We start from the raw sequence: 24,053 nt of genomic DNA, 5'->3' as shown, positions 1-24,053 counted from the left end.
AGGCCCCTTCTGGGGGCGGTTGGGCACCCCTTACCCTGCAAATGCCAGTGCAGGAGCTGAGCCTGTGTTGGTTTAAATTGCAGTGGGAGAGTAGCCCAGCTCTGGTTGGTAGTGCAACACCAAGTGACCACTTGTAACCATCGGCTTGTGATCCTTTCTTCAATCTTCAGTGATCTGAAAAGCAAAAAGTCTTAGGTGCTGTCTCACGTCCGATCTGAGCGTCTACAATTTGCATGAGATAACTATTATAAGAGCTTTAAAGATGCCAAATGTACTGAAAAACAACTCTTTCTCAACTCCACTGTTTAAAAATAGCAGAAAATGCAGATAATGTTGCACCAAATGTTTAACTTTCAATTGTTTTCTTGTATAATCTTATAATCTTGAAAACTTAATTTGGAAGCATTCTACCTTTTTTTTTTTTTTATTTATCTCCCTATTTTTATAACCAAGACAAGTATTTGCCTGGCAACAAGGCTGCCTTTGGCTTTACAGCTCATCCCTTCCTGGTATTTTATTTCTTATCTGAAGTCAGAACCTTATGCACAGAATAAAATAATAAATTGCTGTCAGTGTTGCAAACCAAGTTGTTGTCTCAGACAGTGAGTGAAGAGAAAATGAGCTTTATGGGCATGTGTATATATATTAATATAGAATAATGGGGTTTTCTTGAGGTGCCTTTCTGCCCAGCAGTGTGTTGCGGGGGGAGGGGAGAGGTGTCCAGCTGTGGTTCTCTCTTGCTCAGAGGCTCCTTCCAGATGCTGCTGGATCCAGGGGCCCTGGGTGCTGCTGGCAAAGCAGTCCCCAAGCAGGCGGGTGCTTGGGGCTGAGGAGGTGAGTGCTGTCCCTCCGCTGTGGCAGGAGGCCTGAGCTAGGGGAGCAAGCCTTGCTTCTCAACGCCTAAGCTGCAGTGGCTGAGCGTTGCAGCTCTGCGCTCTGGTTCAGGCCCCTTGTTAATCCTCAGGAAGGTTACAGAGCCGGAGCCTCGCCGAGAGTTGTCACTGGCTTTGTGCACAAGCACTAGCTGATGGAGACGTGTTAACTGAAATGCTGTTAAGTTTCTCTTATATTAAACCAAGTCAGAAAGTATGGTTTGTTTGGGTTTTTTTTTTAAGTCGTACCAGGTAAAATACTCAACAGTTGAGTAATGATTCAGTGGTTTTAGTTTTATTTGGCAATTGTGCATATTTTCTAGTGTTAGGAGCAAAGGGAGTAGACGGATGTCCTCACATACCCATAATTACTCGAACTGGTGGTATTCTGATGCTGTATGCATCCATAATATGATGTACTTTTCTTTCTCTCTTAACGCAGTCAGAGGATGCCAAGAGTGAGTCTTGTGCCGGCGGGGGGGGGAGGGGTGTCTTACAATTTTGTACGCCAGACTCTGCCAGAGACTGAGGAAGAATGTCTATCCATCTCCAGATCATCCCAGGAGTGGGAGAGCTGATCTAACAGCTGAGAGGAGGAAGGACATACCTATAGCTGTGCATTTTGTGCTGCATCTGAGGCTTGTTGGCTCCCTTGTGAGCCAGTTTGGCTTGATGGGCTGATGGGGAATTAATAGTGACGAATGGGTAGTTTTTGGGTAGGCTGATGAGCTGAATCCATCTATGGAGGAGCAGTGTGAGAATCAGAACTGGTACAAGGATGGGGCCTGGCAAGGAGAGGTGGCAGAGCAACAAGGTTCATCCCCTTGTCAGTGCCGTAAGATCAGCTCAGGATGTAGTTCTGTGAGGGGACCTTCTTAAACAGGGACAGGGGCTTTTCCCGAGTGCTGGGAGGCTTGCCAGCTATAAAGGCTTTATAGGTCTTGTAATAGACATTCTAAGTACCTTGAGGGAGACGTGATTTAGGATGAGGAAAGCTCCACCTACCACATATTTAGAACAGTTATGGTGAGGAAGTGAAGTTTTGCTATAAAATGACTGATACTTTCCATGACAGACTTAAGAAATAGGTTCATGCTGTGTGTGAGCAGCAGACTGTATATTTAAAAAAAAAAAGGGGGGTTTTTACAGCTGCACTGTTTGGGGGGGAAAAGTGGAGGGAAAAATGAATTGTTATATTCTGGGTATCTCTAACCTCAGAGGGAGTGACGCATGTGTTTGACAGAACTGGAATGTGGAAGTTGTTGGGGCTGGCTCCGAGATGCATCTCCCCCCGGCTGATAGCCACGCTGGAACTTGAGTCATTGTCTTCCAGCATGGGGAGCTGGGGCTCAAGAAGCTCCCAGTCTCGCTACCCCTGTGCTGTTACTTGTTGTAACTGATAAAAGTGGTACTCCTAGATTACTGTTACCTACAGGTTACCTGGAAGGACTGTCTCTAAGGACAGGATCACATAAATGTTGTCATTAGCTATTCAAAGCTTGCTTGAGTAGCAGCTTATTTTAATAGTAAGATGATGCTCTTTCAGAATATTTTACTAGGGAGTTCAATTACTAAAGTGCAAAGGGACCCCCCCTTGCCCCCTGGGGATTTTAAAAACACTTCATGCTAGGGATTCCTTATTGTGTTTTGTCTTTCTTCAAGGCACTTTGCCACTTGACAGTATTTGACAGGAGATTATAAACATGGAGGTAATACAGAGCACAGCAAGCCACTTACTTCTGTGTAACTGTTGAATGTTTTAGGTGCCCTAATAAGCCCCACAAAGCCAAGTGATTAGTTTTTTAAACATGCTGTCAAAAGTAAATAGTATGTGTGTTGTCTCCTCTTTCTTTCCCCAACTCAACCTTTGAGTAATTTCACTATCCTAAATTTAGTTGTTACAATTTCATGCCAGCTCCATGTTTCCTTCTGGTCAGGGAAAATACCCTTATGTTGCAATACCATGCTGGGAACAATAGTAGTTATTTAGATACTAATACTTCTGGGAAGATGACATCCATTTTATCCCATGAGTTACTTCTAAAATTGGTTCTAATGGATGTGGGAAAAGAATCAAAGCAGACCGAGGAAGAAAAGTACCTCAGCGCTTGAGTTTGGGTAACTTGAATTAGGAAGGTAGGAACAAAATCCGAATATTTAGATACAGGTGGGAGAGGTAGGACAGGGATGAAAGCATTGGTTCAGGCTTTGGTAGCAGATTTTCACAGAAGGAATGTCAGATGGTAGGATCCTTGAAATAGAAAATAGCTCTTTCTGAATAATTTTGTGCTGTTTGGGCAGTGGGGTTGCCAAAGAAAGAGGTTTAATTGTCTGAGGGCATCCACATTCCCAAAGTGATGCTTCCTTGCTTCATACTGAACGGGAGAAACACAGAGGGTAGACCTCTCTCTACTTTACTCAGTTGGACTTGCTAGTAGATAACGATTTACCCTAATAAAATAGTCAAGTTAAGTTTGTTATAAGAAAATGTAAGGAGCAATTACTTAATTCCTGTGAAGTGTATGCTGTATGAGCTATGTGCGTATGGGTTGTATCATTTAAAAAGTTTCATCATCCTCACTTGGATTTTGCTACTCCTCAGTAGTGCAGCCATTCCAAGTCATGCTGGTAAAACCTTCAGAGAAGAAGTAGCTATCATCCAAATTAAAATTTGGATGTGAAATGGCAGCCGACATTGCTTGCAAAATGGCTAAGTGCTAAGTTGGGTTGCATGTGAGAGAAGAAGATAAAGTAGAAAACGTCAACTCTTGTTGCATTTACAAATTACCCTTGTTCTTTGCTATATTTTCCTGAATGCACACAGTAGAGAGAAATTACTATTCCTAGTACCTGTGACCAGAAATTGTCAATAGTATATTTTGGACAGTGCTTTTTTTATTGTATATTTTAGATAGTGCTCTTGCAAAAATGGACAAAGGCCATGACGATGTTTTTACTATGGCAATGTGCCTTCGCTGAAGCCCTTACGGTTTGGGGCTGCAGTTGTAAATGAGGATATAGTGTTTGCCAGAAGTGAATGACTTCAAGTCTAGCACTTGATGGTATTTTTGATCTGATACAGAAATTCCCTGTGAGGAGGAAGAAAATATCACAGGTGTCTACTTTTTTGTAGACAGCAATATCAGTTAATCTAATAAAAGATGTTACTTGTTGAAGCAGCATACCGCATTTACAGGCATGTCGTAGATCTAATCTGTGAGCCTGAAGTAGCTGGTCATTTTGCCTTAAACTGCCTTTCCTGTAACGTGGTCTCAGGCACAAGGCCTATGAATAAGTTACCAGGGAGAAAAAGAGGTTGTGAACTCAGGCTTGCAGCACTCCAGCTACGCTGTAGTAATTGCCTGTGTGTGTGCTTTTGCCTCTTCCTAAAAGCAGCACAGTGTACTCTGCCCCCACTGAATTTACTTGGGGTTAGCGTGTGTACACAGGCTGGTTAATGCGGAATAGCAAACGTGCCCCAACTTCACGTGGATGCCCTTGTGCTCAGAGGTGACTTTAGATGTCACCTTTCCTCTAAACCACTGAACACTTGGGTTTTGTGGTTTTTTTTCTGCTAGTATGTGCTATGTCTTGTGGATAAGTATCCATGCATTTTTGCCTAAAAATAAAATTATGATTGATGTGAGGCTAATCTTTATTACTAGTAATAGAATCAATTAAAGTAGTTTTGGCTTGTAGATTTTTGGGGTTGTTAGACTTAATTTAAAAGCAATTGAGTTTATTTGTTCCTGTTGTCTCTTTTCTCTTCCATCTACAGCGTAGAGAACTTTGCATCTGCTGGCAAATTTCAACCAAATTTTGCAGTGGGTGAGATGCATAAAAAAAATTTGAAATGACAGCTTGCTGTTGCTAGAACGGAGAAGTCCCCCTCTGTCCTGTCCCTCCCTCTCTCCTGCCTCTCCTGGGACTAGGTCTAGTTTTTGGTCTCTTTGTGCTCTGATTCCTTTTGCTACCCTAGAGGAAAAAGAAAACCACTGGATTAGTTCTCTGTGGTTTTAGTGAAGTGAATCATTTTCTGTGCATGAGCAGTGGTGAGGCTTGTGATGAGGAAGATAGGAGTTGGACCTTCCCTTTTGTGGAGCATGTATGTGGGGGTCAGAGGGAAGAAGTGCTTGGTTTGGCTCTGCTTGTCTTACGAACCTTTATTAGATGTCTGAGAATCTCTGTGGGAGAGACGATGCCGATGCTCAGTGCTCAATGCTGATAGTGCTGTAGGAAAGCAGGCTTCACTGCCGCCTGCCCTGCTGGCGTTTGGTATTTGAGGGTGAGAGAAGGGGAGGGATGTTCTGGCAGTGAAGTCATTAGGCCGAGGGACAGCAGTTTCCATGTGGTCTCAGATAAATCATTTAATCTCTTGGTGCCTCAATTCTTCATCTTATAAAATGACATAAGTCTTCTGGCCTTTGAGTTTGCAGAGTACTTAGGATAACTGGGTCAGTTGTAGCTTGCAGATATCACATGCTTACATAATCAGATGATGGTCAGTCTTGGGTCTTTCTTGATGTATTTTCAAAAAAAAAAAATCTTGCTGCAGAGTACCTACAACTTACTGCATGACACAGGACCATTGTCTCCCACCATCATCTTACCCCATCCCTTTTTCCAGCCTTGTGCCTATTTTTATACTTTGAGGTTTCTTGCAGGTAGTTGGCCGTTCAATAGTGCAACTGCGTAGTCAAAACCACTTCTTTTCCATATTACTTCTGTGATCTAGAAGTGAAAAATCAGGGGGGAGATGGACTGGGTAGGATCTTGGCTGCTTTTAATTGACAAAATGCAGCTGTGTGCTTTTCTTCAGACTATATTGTGTATCTTTTTTCTTACCTGAAGCTTCAAAAGAAGAGTATCAGTAGACATGCTTCCAATTTTATGGCAACCACTAGCGACTTTTTGAAGGTGTAATACTGGGCAATCTCATACTTCGAGAGGCATGTCTAAGTAACTGCGGACTGAAATCTCAGTACATGCAGACGGTGCACTATTTTCTCCTTTTGGACATTCAGGTTTCTAACAGTCCAAATGAGGAAGTGTTTCTGATTTCTTTCTGTTTTACTTCTTTTCAAATGAAAATTTTAATTTAGAAATTTTTTGCATCACTGAGACATTTGTGTTTTGCAGAAGTCTTCAAAGTCCCGATCATGATCAGGCTCCATTGTGCTCGCTTGCTGTATGGATCATACAAAGCATCAGAGAAGCTGCAAGCTTCAGTGGTGCAAAAAATTGTGTGCACATTATTGATTATGTATAGCCATCCCTGTGTGATGGGAGAAAGCTTTAATGATGCATAGAAATCTTTACCAGATCTAGTCCTAAGGAAAAATGAGGCTCAATAGGAAAGCAGAAATATCATAAACACGCTTTTGGTGTAACTAATAACAATAATAACAACACCCCACCCCACCGCTAATCATAATTTCTTCTAATGTAAATTATGTGACCTTAATAGGTGGAAATCTGTAAGAGCATGGGGGTTTTGTCTTAGAATTGTAGCAAACTACATTTTTATAGAAGCCCGAATGTCTTCAATCTTCTTAATGTTTGTTTTTTAAGACAAACAGTGGAGGAACAAAAGGGAAAGGTGATTTATGTATCTTGGTGAGTAATGTCTTACAGCTACAATAAGCTTACACTGTTTTAGGAGGCTGAGGTGCAGTGTTCGTACTGAGAGCATATTTGAGCTCTGCAGTCAGAAAAGTTGCCTGTTAAATGATGTGACAAGATGAGAGTCTTCAGCCCATCTGTCACCCATGCAGAAGTAAACGATCACATGGTACCGATTCCAAAGTAGAGGGAAAATCTGCTGTTACAGCCAACATTCCTTGCCACAATACAAACATGTTCTTTACTCACATAATAGCTATTCAGTTTGCCTGCAGTCATTGTGTTCCCCCATTAAAGTTCAAAGGAATTGAAAATACAGAGTTGGCAAAGCCAACTTTTGTCTTGGAGTGAATACGTATTTTATTACAAGGTGTTTTATCAGTGAGATTTTTAGAAAATAAACTGGTCTGTGAAAAAGATCATGTGGTCATCCACATTTGAGCTTAAAGATTTCTGGGTGAGTAGCAGTGATTTTATTTTTATTTTCTTTCAATTTCTTTACGGTTGACTTTTACTAATTCTGTTGTGTATGTCCTTTTCTTAAGGGCAGCCTGGTTTTCCAAATTAAAGTGTATAAATTTTGATATTTTATAACTGAGGTGTTATTAAAACCAAAACAAAACAGACTTCCTTCCCCCCCCAAAAAAAAACCCAAACAAAACTCACAACAAAACAAAACAACCCCCCAAAAAGCTATTTTGACTCTTCAGTCTTTGTTGAAAACGTAGTGTTTTCCTAGTCTTCAAGAATGAGAGAAGAAGTAGACAATTAAAATTCAAAGCATTTAGTCAATAAGAGCCCTGTAAATCTGATTGCCTTATCTGTTTGGAAGTATTTTAATGCCTTTTATTCTGCTGCACATCCATGTGCAATTGTTTCTTTTCCATAGGTCATACTGAAGTCGTCCTGCATGGAGAATATATGGAAATGAGCTCTCTCTCTCTGCTAATAACAAGTTGCTGCCTCCAGACTTGTATAAGCAGTAATGGCCAAGAAAGAAGACTTGATCGTTAGGGATGTAATTTCATCTGTTTCTTCTGTGGGTCTTTTTTTGGTACTTAGGATGCCTAAGGGTACTGGCAAAACAATCTCCCCGTGCAAATAGCAACAAGAAAGGTGACTGTAATAGTTAACCTGTGGCTACTGAGGCCAGACCTTATATAAGAAGCTGGCCAGACTGGGTAGCTTCTACCCAAGAGCTTTAGAAATGCCTGATGAGGCAAGTTGTGGGATTGATCGTTTTTAAATAGTCTTGGAACACAAGAAAATTCCTGGAGACTTGAAAAACACTAGTGCTTTTTAAGCTAAAACTAATGCTGTCTTAATGAGGGTAAATGAAATGACTCAATGCTATTATATTAATAGTGACCATAGTCTACTCAAATTCAATGAGGAATAGAAGAGCTGAAAAAGCTTTAGTGTCTTGGATTAAATTTATAAAGAGGAGTTTTGTAAAAAAAAAAAAAAAGAGGGTAGTTAGGAAGAGAAGTTGGGAACAGCTGAAATAAGGTAAGTTGCAGGCACTACCGGTGACTTTGAAAGGTGGGAGAGGGAAAAACAGTGTAGTTAAAGCAGTGTGGAGGGAGCTGTAGGGGAAAAAGATGTCCATGCAAAAAAAAAAAACCCACCTGTGTTAGGAGAACAAAAGATCACAAACTCTAGAAGGTTAAATAGGAAATTATTAGGAAGCCAGAGTAGAAATTCCTTGAAAATGGCTTTCTACTAGCACATATTTAATAAAAGCTTTTTAGATTCTCCAGAAGCTTGCTGAAGAGTCTGTAGGATTGTTTCCAGAGAAGAATTTCAGAAAAGCAAAATCAATTAGTTGAATCAGCATTTGCTACAAAAGTAGTATGTAATTCTTTACAACGATGAATGAGAAGTGTTTACAAAAGAGGTTTTATGAAAAATGGTAATGTATACAGCAATAAACCTCCAGAAACAGGTACCAGAACCAGGAACGCTTCTGTAAAGTTGACAAGCTATTGCTAATCATGGTGTGTAGTCTGTTGCTTCATTTAACCTTGCTCTCAGGAGAAGAGGTGATGACATGTGCAATAGTAATGCCTGCTCTTAAAAAGGGCGTTGCTGATTAGTAGGTCCGGCAAAGGGATAGCAATTACAGAAGCGTTATACATTGTAGAAGAATTGACTTGGCTTTTAAAGAGGGAAGCCAGGCCTCAGGTTAGAGGTATTTGGAGGTGTTACAGAGGTAATCAGAGAAATTAAGTGTTCTGTGGGAGAGGAGACTGATCAGTGGGGTTCTTGAGCTTGGAAGGATGATGGGAGAAAGTACAACCCCTGCTCTATGGACTTCTGTTGTGTCACAGCACAACTAGAGAGTAGCGAGTGCAAAGCAAATGAAAAGGTTTTTTCATGCTGTGCATAAAAAAGCATCTTATTGTCACAGGATATTGTGGAGATAAATGTATACCTTTCAAAAAGGATTAGTGAAATTCAAATATCATAGCTTCACTGAGCACAGTATTTTGTGCCTGAAATTTTTTTAATAATTTTTGGGTGCAGGAAGGTTGTGGAAGAAGAACAAGAACCAATAAAAATGTTGTTTTCTAAATGCCCACTGTTGTCAAATGTTGGAAGCAGTATTCTGGGCAAGGTAGACTTCTGATATGATTAAATAAGGAGTTACTTTTAAAGTCTGATGACAGCAACCCTTTCTGTCCTCAAAATTAGTTAACAAGACCGCAGTGTCATGTGCTTTGCTGTCTGTAGTAATAAATTAACAACTGTTGCCCTAGTAGTTTTCTTTTTTGCAATGTCTGCTGTTACTGGTTGAAAAGGGGATTGCCGAGTAGAAATAAAGAAGTCAAAAAGATATATTCATACTTTTCAGGTTGGAAAGCGCTCAAGTTGTTGTTAGGATTGTCCATTAAAGCAGCAGAACATAACTATGGTGGGTTACTATACTCTGTATGTATGTAGAATCAGTATAGCATGTAAAGCATTTTTTCAAGAACTTAACTTCTAGTCATAAAAATGCTTTTTATACTAACAGCTTTCTTCTGCTCAGTAGGATGTGATTTGTTGGAAGTGTATGTTGACCTGGAACCAACAAGGAGATGACTAAGTAGGAGGAAAATGGTTTTAACATGCCTCTGCTTTGCCAAGGAATATGGAAACAATAACAGATTTGTCAAGTCTGTGGGTCAGCTAGCCATGTAGTGATATATGATACTTCTCTATGCACGACATACTTGGTATATTGGGTTGTTTTTTTCTAAAGCACCATTTAGGAGCTGAAATGTGAATCTTTCTTTGTCCCAGTTGCTGTTTATCACCTTCATGGGCATGCTGTTTACTGATCAGATGTATCCAGAGTAGTGGGAGATCGTGACTTCTCTTCATCGTGGTAGGCATGTAATGTGGTCTGTCATCTTATTTGTTTTATGGTATAGTTTGATAGCCAAGACTGTGCATGTTTGGCAGTCGCCAAAACATTTTTGGTCCATGCACTAAAGCTCTGCAGTAGTCCTTCTCCCGTTTCCCTGTTTTTGTTTTCCCCAAGCCACGACATCCTCCATGCTGCCTTTCCTTACCATGCTGGGGTATATTGTATCACTCATGCCAAGCAGTCTCTTGAGGTTTCAAACAGTGCAAAGATGATTCCCATGTGTGATGGAGACCTGCTTTCCTGGAGATGTCTGAACACCTGCCTGCTGATGGGAAGGAGGGAATGAATTCCTTGTTTTGCTTTGCTTGTGTGCACAGCTTTTGTTTTACCTGTGAAATGGCCTTTATCTTAACCCACGAGTTTTCTAACTTTTACTCTTCTGATTCTCTCCCCCATCCCACTAGGGGGGAGCGAGCGAGTGGCTGTGTGGGGCTTAGTTGCTGGTTGAGGTTAAACCATGACACTGGTGTCCTTCCTTCTTTGGAAAAGAACCAACAGGTTGAAAAATGAGTATTCAATTTGATAAGAAATTAAAACTTTCTGTGCTTTTTTCTTCCCATTTAAGAGCAGAACTGTGGTCTTGGGGCGTGGGGAGTAAGAATCCCACAGATGAAATCACAGGAACACCCTTTCCTCAGTGAAGAAGAGGTAGTAGCTCAGCAGTTAGTTGCTCTGAGATGTGCTGGTGACCAGGTTGAAGTTCTGGCTGTTTCAGGAGTGAGCCTGAACCACTCTGTGACCTCTGTCTCTCCCTCTTTTGGCACTTGTAAGAGTGCCTTAATAAATATTGTGTTGCAATAGATATGATCTCATATCCTCTTACAAACCGTGTGTAGACCAGGCACTGAGGGATGGCCCTGTTCAGCAGAGAGTTCAAAGTGTAGGACAAGGCTTTAAGAAGGAAGCAGTGGTTTTCAAGAGGAGAGTTGTTTAATAAAACCTGGACATTCACAGTGCTGAACATCTCTCTGCTCTAAAAATGAAGCTTTCTCAGTGCTGAATTCCTAGAGGCTTTTAGATATCTCCTCAACTTCCTGTTAGTAGAGGAACCAGCAGCACAATTTTTAATCCCCTACTCATTTCTGTGTCTTGCTTTTGGTTCAGTGTTTTTCCTGTGGATCTCAAGTTTTTCTTTGGTATTGGGAGGTATGCTGCTGTCTCTTAAGTGCAGAGCTCATGGAGGAGGTATTGCGTTAAACCTGTTTGGGCTCACTGCCTGCTGCTGGGGAGAGGGGGAAGGGAAGAGATCTGGATTCTGTGTCACGGGGGGGTCCTTTCCAGCCCTTGCATCTCTCTATTTATACCCCCTGGGCCTCCCTGGTAAAACCTCTCTGGGAGCTGTATGGGTGCAGTCTCTCTTCCTTGAAGTTTCAAGATGACTTACTGTCGGCATCTGTTCTTTTGGAGCAAAGCTACTGTCTTGCTCAAAAATAAAATGCAGTGAATTAATAAGATCATAGAATCATAGAATGGTTTAGGTCAGAAGGGACCTTTAAAGACCATTTAGTCCAACCCCCCTGCCACGGACAGGGACATCTTCCACTCGATCAGGTTGCTCAAAGCCCCAGCCAACCTGACCTTGAACAGTTCCAAGGATGGGGCATCCCCAACTTCTCTGGGCAACCTGTTCCAGTGTCTTAGCACCCTCACCGTAAAAACTATCTTCCTTATGTCCAATCTAAATCTTCCTTCTTTCAGTTTAACACCATTGCCCCTTGTCCTGTCACTTACAGGCTTTCGTAAAAAAGCCCTTTTCTGTTGTTTTTTACAAGCCCCCTTTAAGTATTGAAAGGCTACAATGAGGTCTTCCTGGACTCTTCTCTTCTCCAGACTGAACAACCCAAACTCTCACAGCCTTGCTTCATAGGAGAGGTGTTCTAGCCCTTTGACAGTTTTCGTGGCCCTCCTAACAGGTCCATGCCTTTCTTGTGCTGGGGGCCCCAGAGCTGGATGCAGTGCAGGTGGGGTCTCATGGCAGTAGAGGGGCATGTTAATGTTAAGAAAATGTTAATATTAGTAGCGTGGGTAGTAAGTAGTTATTGTGAACAACAAAAAAATCGTGGATCGACTTTTTGACAATGGGAGGCGTGTGTGGCCTTTTTCATGCTGTTGTTTACTTTTTCCTTTCTTGAGGTTGAAACTCTAAGCTAAATTGTTCTCTGGCATTGTCAGCATGAGCCCAGAGGTCTCTGAAGAAGCTAATTCCTTTGGCTTCTCCCCACTGCATCACCCAAAAAAATACCATAGTCTATCTTTAAGCAGCATATGCTGTTTGTTTTTTATCACTACTCCAAACATTTGTACTGGATTGTATTTCCATCTCTGCCTTCTTGTGAAGGAATTCCAGCTCAACAGTTAACATCTCCCTTCACTTGAGCTTGTGTTTTTCTGGATAGTGAATTAGAGGCTCCTTACAGTTTATTTTTTGCTTTTAGCATTAGGTAACCTGTACGAGGCTGTAAGTACATAATGTAAATTCAAGTAGCTCATTTTACAGTCCTTGGCCTATTCTCCTTCAAAATTCTCATAAGCAGTGTAAGTTGGCCAAAATACACACTTTGTGTTAATTAAATCTCTTAAATAGGGTCTAATTTTCTTCCTCCTCTTGAAGTTGGTGAGAGATTAGTAATAAAAGAAAATTAGTTGGTTGATAGCATCATGTATTTATCGGTGCAAAAACAGGATAACTGCCTCAGGTGTATGGTGAACTCTTCATTCCTATGTGAACATTCAACGTATTAAAAGTTGACAACATTATTTGAACATTTATCCTGACAAGATAATTTTATAGAAGATCAGAATTAACAAACTGAGGAAGCACTAGGAATGTCATGTATACATTTAAAAAAAAGTCTTATTTCCTTCAGTGGGTTTGCTCCCGTTAAGTTTTGCAGTTCAGCAGAAAGTAGTCTTGAAAGATTTGCAACTGATATTGCTGGACCTAAGATTTTGTATGAGATTATTTTTTATGTTTTAGAAAGAATTATTTGCCTATTGCTAATGTGGGGTTTTGAGACTAAATGGTTAAATGTCTACTTCCTCTCCTGACCTCTTGACTCAGGCAGCGCAATTGTAGTGGGCAACAAGTCAGTAAAACAAAATTATCCTTTTTTTTTTTTTTTTCTCTCTTAAGATGAGGAAAGAAAAGTTTTTCTGTGAAGGGTAATTGAGAGCATCCTGAGAGAATAAAATGTTGAGTGTTGATGAAAAGTAAGCCTACTTCATCGTATCTGATGAAGTTGCTGTCCTAGTTTTGTTTTCATTTCTGTCTGGAAATGTTTTCAAAGAGGTTTAACTTTCTCAAATTCATAAGATACTTCTGACTTACGTCTTGGTTTCTATCTTGTTCTTGTGTTTTGGCAAGAGCTCTATGTCACAATTTGTAGCTTCCAATAGGCATGGGGGCCATCCAAAATAGTTTCCATTTCCCACTGAGGTATGTTCTTAGAAGAACTTTTCCAATCCAAATAACTGGCATTTATTACTTTTTTTAATTGCTTGGTGTGATACTTGCTTACATTTGCTGTTTTAATGTCTTTTCCTGTCTGTAAACTGAGAGCCCCAAAGGGCACATGCGTGCAGTCACTGAATTCAGTTTACATAGCTTGACGGATGTTTTGGGAAAAGCAGATTGTGTGTATGTGCTGTTTGTCACAGATGGTGTCCCAACAAGGAAAAAGTTGTGCTAACGCTGAAGGAAAATGAAATTAAACTAAGTAAATGAAATAGCAAAAAAAAAAAAATAAAAAGGATGGCCTTAGAGTTTAGCATCATTTTTTCCAGCAGTTTTGGGGAAAGTGGTCAGTATGACACATGTATGCTTAAGCTCAGCAAAGGTTCTCAAGTTGGGCTAGGAGAAATTTCTCTGAACAGTTTTGCTCCTCTGGATATTACCACTGTCCCATTTTAAGCCTAATACATTTTTTTGGTGAGCTTTTTGTGAGTCATGTGAGTAGGTAAGATTCTTAATTCCATATTAAAAAAAAAATATATCGCTAGTCTTTGGGATTGTAAAGAAAAATTTTAGAAAATGAAAGGATTATGAAGATTTAAAAAAGGCAAGGTATACAAAACATGGGCATTTCATCCCTAAGAATTTAACTTAGGTGGGTCTTCTTTTAATTCAGTTTTGTTTTGGGGGACCTGTGAATTTGTAATGATTTTTAGAGATCACTAGAATCACACTGTCAAAATCAGAACATAGTTTGAGTCCCGTGCCTGTATGGGAATGCAGATCTCAACTCCTTCCCCTTCTGGTGTATGTAAATGAGGAAGGGGGTTCATTTTTCAGAGCTCATGATTGTTGGTGGAGGAGAAGAAACAGGACTCACTTTCTGCAGCGTATTGCTGAAAACCAATCTGTTGTGCATTATGGACCTGCAGTTAAAGTCTGTGTGTAAGTTCTGTCAAGGAGGGCTGAGCTGTATGGCAAACTGTTATTTGCACTGCTATAAATCCTAAACATCCATAAGTCTTCAATCCATGCCCTTCGCGCTTATAGCCTTCACTGGACTATTACATTGCTGAAGTCCATTCAGTAGTCTAAGATGCTGAATTAGTTTTTAATTACTTCTTTTAAAGCTTTTCTTCTGGGTTTGTTCTGCTGCCTCTTGGCTTGCAGCTGAACTAGTTATATGAACAGTCACATTAACTCTGGCCCTTCCCTTCCCTTTTAGGACTCCTCAGTGGGCAGACCTCTCCAACCAACACCAAACTGGAAAAGCTGGACCCCCAGCAGGTGCTGCAGCTGTGTCTCCGGTACCAAGATCATCTTCAGCAGTGTGCAGAAGCGGTTGCCTTTGATCAGAACGCACTCGTGAAGCGGATCAAGGAGGTACTGCCCGTGGCATGCCCGCTTCTGGTGGGGAAGGGCTCGGGGCATCGGCATGGCCTTCTTTGCACTATAAATGCAGGTGCTTGTTGTAGATCACCTTGGGTCACTTGCAGCAGTCCACTTCAAAGCAAACCCTGTAGAGAAACTTTGTGAGTGTGCACTTCAAGCAAAATTTCCTGGCTTTGATTGTGGTTACTGCTAGGCGATGTGTTTATTGGTTATGCTCTATGTAAACAGTGGGTGTTCCTCTGGTATGGCAAGTATGGCAAGTAACTACTGAAGTAAAAGACGACTGGAATTTTTAAAGGTAACAATCCTTATTTAGAACTGTATGCCTAATGTTTTATTATGCATCTTGGTTAATCTCTAATTTAAGGAAAGAGATGGTTATCGTATCACTTTCTATGGTTGGAGAAGGTAATATTTCTTTCTTTCTTCAATGGATTTGTAGAGCCAGACTGTTTTCAAAGCCCATAACATGTTGTCTCTTCTCTGATCCATATGGCTGCTAAAAAAGATCTTCCTGTGCTGCTGTTTTCACCACTAAACCATCATTTGAAAATCACTGATCTGTTTAAATATTCAATGATACTGCTGGGGAGGAAATTAATTCCTGGGCTGAGCATCCTGCAACTGGATTGTCTTTCTCATGTGTGTAACCACTGATGTTGAAAGCAGTAGGATGGCTGACAAATTTATTTTTTTTTAAAGTCAAGACAGATTGGCATGAGAGGAGATGCTGTTTGAGAGTGTTTCCTCACATGTTCTCAGATGTGTAGAAGAACTGGTGAGTGCTGCATATGTCAAAAGTCTGTGAGACCAAATACCTTTCAATGTCAAAAGAAAAATTTTTGAACAGGTGGTTAATTTTTATTCATGCAGTATAAACAATGACCTTGATTCGTTGTTGCTATATTGGCTTAGAGTTAAGAAAATCCCACATGACAAACTGGATAATAAATTTGATTCATGGGCTGTTTTGAGAAGCTGCTGTCATCATGAAGTTGTAAGCACAAAGTAACGTGGGAGCCATTAAAAAGGCCTTTTTACTTTGGTGTATCAAGATCTGAGGCCAGCTATTACACAAGATGTAAAGATATTTGCAGATGTTGGTGACTCAGATCACACAATCTCAGAAATGGGGTTTAATTGCCAGCCTAATGACAGTGTACTGCATTAATCCAAGCAGAATGTAATTCTTTTGGCTGTTAAAGTGTGAGAGGGAATATTGACATAATTTGAAGTCATGGTAGACACTACCGGTGCGATCTGCACTAGTTGGATTTGCCTTCCATAGGGCAAGTGGCAGACTGTCTTTCAAATTAACATTGGTGATGCTTTCTTCCAGTTCATAAGCTTACAGGGTTTTTTCCACGCAAAATAAATGCAACGATGCTGTTGATATTGTCACCAATTTACTTTATCACAGGCTCCTCTCTGACAAAGTGAAGTAGAAATGGGTGACTCTGTAACTCGGGCAACTGGCAAGTCAGTTGAGGGTTTTTTTGGTCAAAACACTTAAGTAACTTCAGATGCTTTCAATCCCTCTGCCAAATCTGGTGGGTTTTTTACTGTTCATTTCCCTAATAATTTTTAAATGTTTTTCTTGCATTGGCTGTTCTGCGTGTGTGTTCTGGAGGAGCCGGGTGGGACCCACTCAGCTTAAATCATTCTTTCAGGGGTGCAGCTGAACTAGAGCAGGGTATGTCTCTTGTTACAAGTGTAGACAAAGGAAATCGCGTTTGGCTGCACCCGTTTGTCAGCAATTATTTAGTTTTGCTGTGTAGACAAAGCTTTGACCCTTGGTAAGGAGTAAAAATGAAAGAGAAAATGAAGTGTATTGTGAAAAGCATAATGTGTGCATGAGATGGACAGTAAATTCTTTTTATCCTCATTTTAGTAGTCAGTATTTCCCTTTTTCTCTCGCACTGTAAGTATTGAAGTGTTTTTCTTTTGATAACAGATTTATCAAGTGATTGATGCTTTTAACTTTCCTACAAAATATTGGTGAGCTTCAGTCCCCAATTCCTGCCATTTGTCTGAGGTATGTTTGCTTTTCAGACTGTCACTGACTGTACTCAGTGTAGGAATAGTCCTACTGTGTGCTGTGCTACAGTCTTACTGTCCACAGCCAGGATTTTTTTTAGTCTTTCCTTGAGAAAATGGCCCAGGGCAAGTATCTTTTGCTCATTGTCTGTGGCTACAAAAAAAGTTTCCTGGTTTCTGGCAGAACTCAAAAGTACTGTTGTAAATTCATTGGTCCTCGATAACTCATAATTGTCTGTGGTGGATTGTAAATCAGCACACTATCTGAATTAAAATGGGTCTTAATGAGAAAGAGAATAAGCTAAGGAAAACAAAAACCTTACATGCCAGTAGTTACTACAGATCTAAGCAGACCCATCTTTGTGTTCCCTTACTTTGGGGACCAAAACAGCCTAGCTTTGCTCTCCATCCTGTTTCCCAGTTTAGCCAGAAATTCTTTGCAGTGTGTTGGCTGGGTCCATATCTGCTCCTAAACATAGAACCTGTGTGACTTCCAGGCTGCTGTGAATGTTCTGTCTCAGGAAGAAGTACATTTACCCAAGTGGTTCCTTGAAGGGGAAAGAATTGAAGATGTGATTGAAGGTAGACAACTCAACTGCCTCTCTTCAGCAGTTACACTTACTTGTACCCGACCTGTTGGTTTTGGAAGGGATTGATTTTTATCACAATAGGCTTTGTCTTCACTGCCAAAAAAAAAGGATGTGCTTGCATCTTTTTTGAGAAAAATAATCGCTATGCGTTAAATATTATGTTTCATATTAATTTTTGGCAGCTGACTCACCATCTGTTGCAACACTGCATTAATTCCAGGACCACTGAAATATTTAGGATTCTTTTTAATTTTTTTTCTCCTTATCAGCTTGAAAAACAACAGAACAGCAACTGGCGTTTTATGTCTGTGTTAATCCAGGGTTATGGCATCTCACAAAATTTGACAGTTTTCAAGAAAAAAGCCTGTGTGCAGCATTTTCTGGGTAATTTGTCTACTCTTTGGTATTTTGTAGGATGAAAATTTTAGCTTATTGGATGAACCACCACATTATTGACTTCTGGAGGCATTCTGTTCAGATGGGTCTGGGAAAGGGATCTAGTCTGTCTACTGATGGTATGTTGGACCCACACGAGCTTGTTCTATGTGTACACTAGGAAAAAGGTGCTTTTTTAAAACCCATTAGATAATGTGTTATAAAATGCTAAGATATGAAAGGCAATTATAGCTAGTTAACAGGTTAAACTGATCTTACTGCACCTTGGAGCTTTTACCTGTGTGTTTAATGATGTGGACAGAGTTGACGATACGCCTTACAGAGAATGAGATACTTCAGGCTAAAAATGGCAGTGGTGAACCATGACTTGCTAAGCCAGGATAAAACAATCTTGGTCTGCTTATTCTTGGGTGTTCTCTCTGTGTGTGTGTGTATGTGTGTGTGTGTATATATATATAAAAAAAAGTCTCTTTAGGGTATGCTTGTATGAGGACTAAAAAGCTCAACAGCCGTGTTCTTCCTTTGTTTCTGTGGTGGGGTTAGTGTCATAGCTGTAGACAGGAGGTCTTAACTTGCTGCATCCCATGTCTGTCTCTGCCATGACGATGCAGTAGGTCTGCATTATAACGAGTCTGAAGTTTTGAGCAACTCCAGCTGCCATTGGATTTGAGAGCTGCGTGTGTTCTCTTTGCCAAGGCTGTCTGCCTCAGTTTTGTGATCTGTAAAATGGAGGGTTTCTGCCAAGATCAGTTTGAAGGCAAATGTTGGCCAGCACTAAATATTAGGTATGACTGGGGGAAAGAAGCAAACAAAGCAGCGATAGGGCTACTTTACGTTAAGTCCATATTATTGGAGGGATGTCTCTTTTGGGTGGCAGGAAGAGAATTTGGAAAGTCATCTGATAGGTGATGATGAATAATAAGGAATGGGAAACAACTAGAATAGGTAAAGGCTGGCGAGCAGAGCTAAATTTTCAGAAAAGGCTCATAACTTTGTTTGCCTACAAAGTTGTCTAGTTTCCATGTTTAATTTCAAGGGTTAGATGCTAAGCTTCTTAAAAATCGCATCCTTCAAAATAGCTGAAGCTGAGTATCCAAAAATGTCTAGTCTCACTTCAAAATTTAAGCCTAATTTCTTTCTATGAAAGCAAAAGGTAAGCTGAAAGCCATCTAAGGTCCTTTCAAAGAAGGTTTGAAAGAAAAGGTCTTCAGCATTTGTTACTAGATTTCCAATGTTGTCAAAGGGGATGTGCTACTCGAAGTATCCTATATACCCTTACAGGAGGCAAATGTAGTTTCTAGATTAACTGTGCTTGAAACGTATTAAGTGGATTATTAAGAGAGCTCTTAGGCTTTGCCCTAAACCCAAATATCAGTGCAGTGTATCTGTAGCTTTTATTGCCATAGGCAACCCAGGCTGACAATAATTTTAAAAACAGAACACTTTTTACAATACTAAATGAAACTAAAAATATCTCAGTCTAAGCTGACACATGCCTACAGGAAAAAATTAACACCTTTTCAAATAATCAACAGTACTTTTATATTTTTAACAAATGTGATGGTGGAATAGTTAAACAACTTTTGTGCAGGCAGGCATTAATATCAGTAATTGGTTTGCTGTATAGCAAATTAGTGTATGACTTGTTTCATACCTGTAAATTCCTCTGTGGGAATGGCTTGTTATTTTGAAGAAATATTCCAGAATAAGACGTGTATGGAATTTTTCTTTTTTCTTTACCAGCTTGCTGCAAAAAGTAATTGTAACTGGCTTCTCTAGTATGTAGTTAAGATGTCTAGAAATACAGCCCTTAATATTTGGCAAGTAAATAATTTTTAAAGCCACACATACACCACATTGTGTCTCCCAATACATTTTAGCCATTTAAAATTATGGATAGGAGTTAAATCATTATTTCATATAAGCAACAAGTCTGCATTTGACAGGCCAAAAAAAAAAAGCCCTTTAAATACAAGCATTATATACAAGCACATTTTAGCTTATCCCATGCATTTAAGACTCATAAATTGTGATTCAGCCATTTGTGTTACCACGTGTGTGAAGTAAAACATGCCTGGCAATTTGGGGATTTAGGAATTTTGGTTTATTTTTTGTGAACGCCTTGTGGCTTTTTGACCTTTATGGCAACTACGTTGTTTCTGTGGCATTAAGCGTTTCTTTTATTGAAGGGACTTGTCACCTACTGGGAAAATGCACTGGGGAATGTGGCCTGCAGAGGTCATCGACATGGTTTTGTTCCAGGATGGGTTTGCTATGGGCAGGACCCGTGTCTTTGAACCCCTCTCTTTCCAGAGGCGAGAGGGCTGGCAGTGGTAGGGACAGCTTCTAAAGGTTTGACATTCCCCAGTGGGAATTAAAAGACAAGATATGTTGAAGGTGGTGATAAAGGGAAAAGCTCTCTAAATGCGGGAAGCTATTCCATCACTGGGAATGAATGAATGAATGCTGGGCCGGAAACCTGGGAAGGACATTACCTGTCTGGGGACCAGGTTGATGCAATGCAGGATCCCATTAACCAAGGCAGCAATTAGACTCGGGGTGCGTATCTGCTGCAAGCACTTCTAGTTTGTATGGGGCAATGCACCACAATCACTCTACTTAGCTCCATCCCTCTCTGAGCAGAAAGATTTGGAGTGTCTGGGATTCATCCCGTGCTCCAGTCACAGTTGACCAGCATCCCTTCAGAGAATGGACTCAAATGAAGGCGAAGTTTTGTGGAGGTGCTTTTTGTTTCGTCTTTGGTTTTCTTTGTTTTAGTAATCTTGCTGAGTGAGGTGTTGGTTGCCATTCCTGTTAGTAATGGTTTCCCTGTAGGTGGTATCAGAGCTGAGTTCCCAAAACTATTGGTGAAACCTGTTTTCAGCAGACATGCCCTGAGAATGACTCACCTTCTGACTAAACTGAATTAGGTCAGCAGAACAGGAATGGCCTCACCAAGTCCAAAGTGCTGGTTCGACTTCAGGCATTTGCTTCAAGGTCCATGTGCTCGTATGGATCAGACCACTAAGTTACTTTTCGTTCCATTAAAGGCAAGGGCTCAGAGGATCAAAAGCAAGCCTGTTAAACAAAGCCTGGCAAGAGTGAAAATGGGGATGTGTGTAGTTATAACACAACATGTAAAGACTTCCTAGATGACGCCGTGTTAACTCACAAGCAAAATTGAGCCTTTTGGTTTACATTCTTATATTAGCAATGCCCCAAATCCAGGGAAAGAGGCCTGAGAATTCCTGGGGATGCAGTATTTCTGCAATGGGTAAGAACCTGAGTTGAAATGCCACTTGTATTTTCAAGGGATTTAATGCCACACTGCCATGCCTAGGCAGAAAAGCTAGGGAACATAGTGTTCTGCAAAAAAAAGATCAGTACCTTAAATATAGTCTTTGGCCTATTGGAATTATGAGATTGATGAGGACTGTAGCTCTTTATTTCTCCTCTCTTCTGTGATGAAGTGTTATTTATAAAGACTGGAATCTTAACAGGCACCATCAAGCAGAAATAAATGCACGGGGTTGTTAAGCTGGAAACTACCTTCATGTCCTCTAGCTGATCTTGCTCATTTTTCTCCAGCCCGATGTGCAAGTAGCTTGAATTCTCGAGTGGTGGGGTGTTGTCTTAACCAGCCAGCATCAAAATGGGAAACTGCTTTTGAAAAAGCTACACAATAGTTACTTTAAAACATAGAATGAATGTCTTGCTGTGTACGCCTGAGGCAGATGGCCAGTGCTTGGTTGTACATGAACTTTATGAAGTGATCTAGCAGTTAAGGAAGAGGAAAGATTGTTTGCACTTGTGACAGCCTGAAATCTGTTGCGTTAACATGCACTGCTTCATTTGGTGTCATAAAAAAGACCAGTCCCTCCCTCCTAGAATATATGTGTGAGATCAGTTCCAGCATGTTCCCTTCTATTGTGCTTTGGTTTCTTACAGCCTTTTGAGAAAAGATCTAAACTGGAATGCTTTCCACCACGAAATTTCCAAGAAAAAGTAGAAAATTAAACAAGCATCTAGCAGTCAGAAAGGTTTATATTATTATAGAACATTGGTGGTTAAGAGACTGGCACTGAAGATCAGAAGTCTAGTATGCTAAGCCTTATAGTAATGCTTTCATTGGGATTAGTGCATAGAGTTTATGATTATCAGGTACCAGAAGGAATAGAATTCAGTTTCTTCTCACAGCCTGTTTAAACTAGGAAATTGGGTTTCTTATTCTAGCCTTGTTTCCCCAAGTGGAAAAAAACCCAAACAACATAACCAAACAAAACACCCACCCCACCTCAAACCATTGTAGATTTTCAAATAGGAATAAGAAGTACTGAAGTCCATTCCGGAGTTAGCAGACTTGATATTGAATTTGTGCATGAAGCAGATTTGAGATACGAAGAAAGCAAATATCAGCCTGGGCTGTATCACGCGAGGTACTCCCATCGAGAAATAGCAATGTATTGATTGTATTGCACAAGGCTGTGAGACGATCTCGTCTGAGGCACCGTGCGCAGCTCTCGCTATGCTCAAGGGAGGCAAGTTGTTAGTACAACAGAAGGGCGATAAGGATGCCGGGGGAGTGGAGAACCTCTGGGAGGAAACTGGAAAAGCTTTACTTGTTTGGCTTAGTCAAATGAAGATACCAAAAATGGTATGATTTCTCTTTCTAAATAAGTCTGGGTTTAATGTAGGTTGAAAATGGTCTTCTCCCTCCCTGCTGGATTGTGTTGATACAGGAAATGTCACTTTACAAGCTTTCATTCTTAACGATTACCTCCTGTTTCGATGTTGCATTGAAATTTTCAGTGTGTCAACTCTACCCTAAGTGAGAACTGGGCGGGGGGGGAGGTGTCAGGAATGTTAGCTAAAAGCTGTTCAGCAGTTTGACGTTCATTTTAGGTAGGTTAGCCAGTATTATTTGCAAATATTTGGAGTTGCACTGATGACTTAAAGATGCTAGGTGGTAGGCTGGGGGAGCAGGGTTGACCTTGTGTTAGCAGCCCTATAATTAGCATTCTGATAACAATCAGATGTGATCTGCAGAGATGACTTCACATTGAAAGTATTACAAAGCCTAAGTGCAAGTAATCTGTCCATCTTGCTTTTTATGAAGGGTAGGGTTTCCCTAACGTTTCTGTGCCATTGGGGCATGAATGTTTCTATATGAGAACATTATTAGCCATTATTTCAACACCGCTCTAGAGGTATGAAACATATCGTTTACTGGTAATTAATTTGTTTGGGCGTTGTTCCTGACTGGATGTGTCATCTACCTCTGGAAGCCTGGATAAAATGCTGAATTACAATATAGTAGAATACCCTGTAGTCAAGTGTATGAACTGTGCCAAACTGTGGTGTAGTGGACAAGAACTAAGATGTTTGTGTTTTTTTTTTCAACCAGAAGAGGAAGTGATGTATTTGAAGAGCAGTTGCTGGGACTAGCAAATTATCTAAAAGATTAAGTCCCAAATCAGATGAATTTTAGCTAAAAAAGATGCTCAGGTAGTTGTTGTAAAACAAGTCAACATAACAGCAATATATGGCAAGGAATTAATGAGATTCTTAAGGTCAGGAAGAATTCTTGGGTCATAGCTTTCCTTTTGCTTAATCCAGTCCATAGGATTTAATTCTTGCTTATGCCCGATCTAAGCTACATGGGAATTGAAGATGAACTACTTACTTTTCAGTTATAAGTTCTCCTGCCAGGTCATAGTGTAAATTTTCAAATGCCTTCTTGCTTTTGATCAATTGTTCTAGAAATCCAGTTGTAGACATAAACAAGGAGAGAGAAATAGCCTTCTGTGAAATTTGTAGGCCACTGCGACTCAATGCAATAAAAGTGGATGCTCAGAGTGGATTAGAGTTATCACTACTCACTCATTGAACTTCCATCTGAATCGTTGGTGGTGGTACGTACTCTTGTTATGATATTTTGAACAATAGTCTGTAGCCTCAGTGCTCAAGATTTCCTTGAGGCTTTCCTGAAGCCGAAGACTTATTATCAGATATTGTGACCTCCAGAAAAGTGCTGGGACGTTTGAGCTTCAGTACTGTGTAAGCATGGTGGAGTCAGTCTTGAAAGTAGCTCTTCCGGGAATGAAGGAGTAGATCCTCCCATTCTCATCATCACTGGGAGGTGCTTGGTTCATTTCATGTTCTGTTTGAACATGAAAGAGCTGATGTAGAGGTTCAAAAAGAACTTTCAAAATTTTTTCAGATTATTAATGGCTAACATTGTTAGAGCTGACATACCTTTGAGGTTCCCTGGTGAGAAGTTG

The 24,053-nt window shown here is 40.4% G+C and overlaps 1 protein-coding gene across 2 annotated transcripts in view; it reads left to right on the top strand.

Moving 5' to 3' along the window:
- The window catches only part of BORCS5 (BLOC-1 related complex subunit 5), a 76,362-nt gene that overhangs the window by 39,935 nt on the left and 12,374 nt on the right, over positions 1-24,053 (top strand). For both annotated transcript variants that reach the window (XM_035892069.1, XM_035892070.1), the window contains one exon: positions 14,583-14,740. In XM_035892069.1, the coding sequence (XP_035747962.1) occupies positions 14,583-14,740 (158 nt within the window). The remainder of the gene's footprint in view (positions 1-14,582; positions 14,741-24,053) is intronic.

This window comes from Egretta garzetta, unplaced genomic scaffold (assembly GCF_000687185.1).
Source record: "Egretta garzetta isolate BGI_Z169 unplaced genomic scaffold, ASM68718v1 scaffold293, whole genome shotgun sequence".
In the NCBI taxonomy this organism is placed as follows: Eukaryota; Metazoa; Chordata; class Aves; order Pelecaniformes; family Ardeidae; genus Egretta; species Egretta garzetta.
This window is presented reverse-complemented; position numbering and strand designations above follow the sequence as displayed.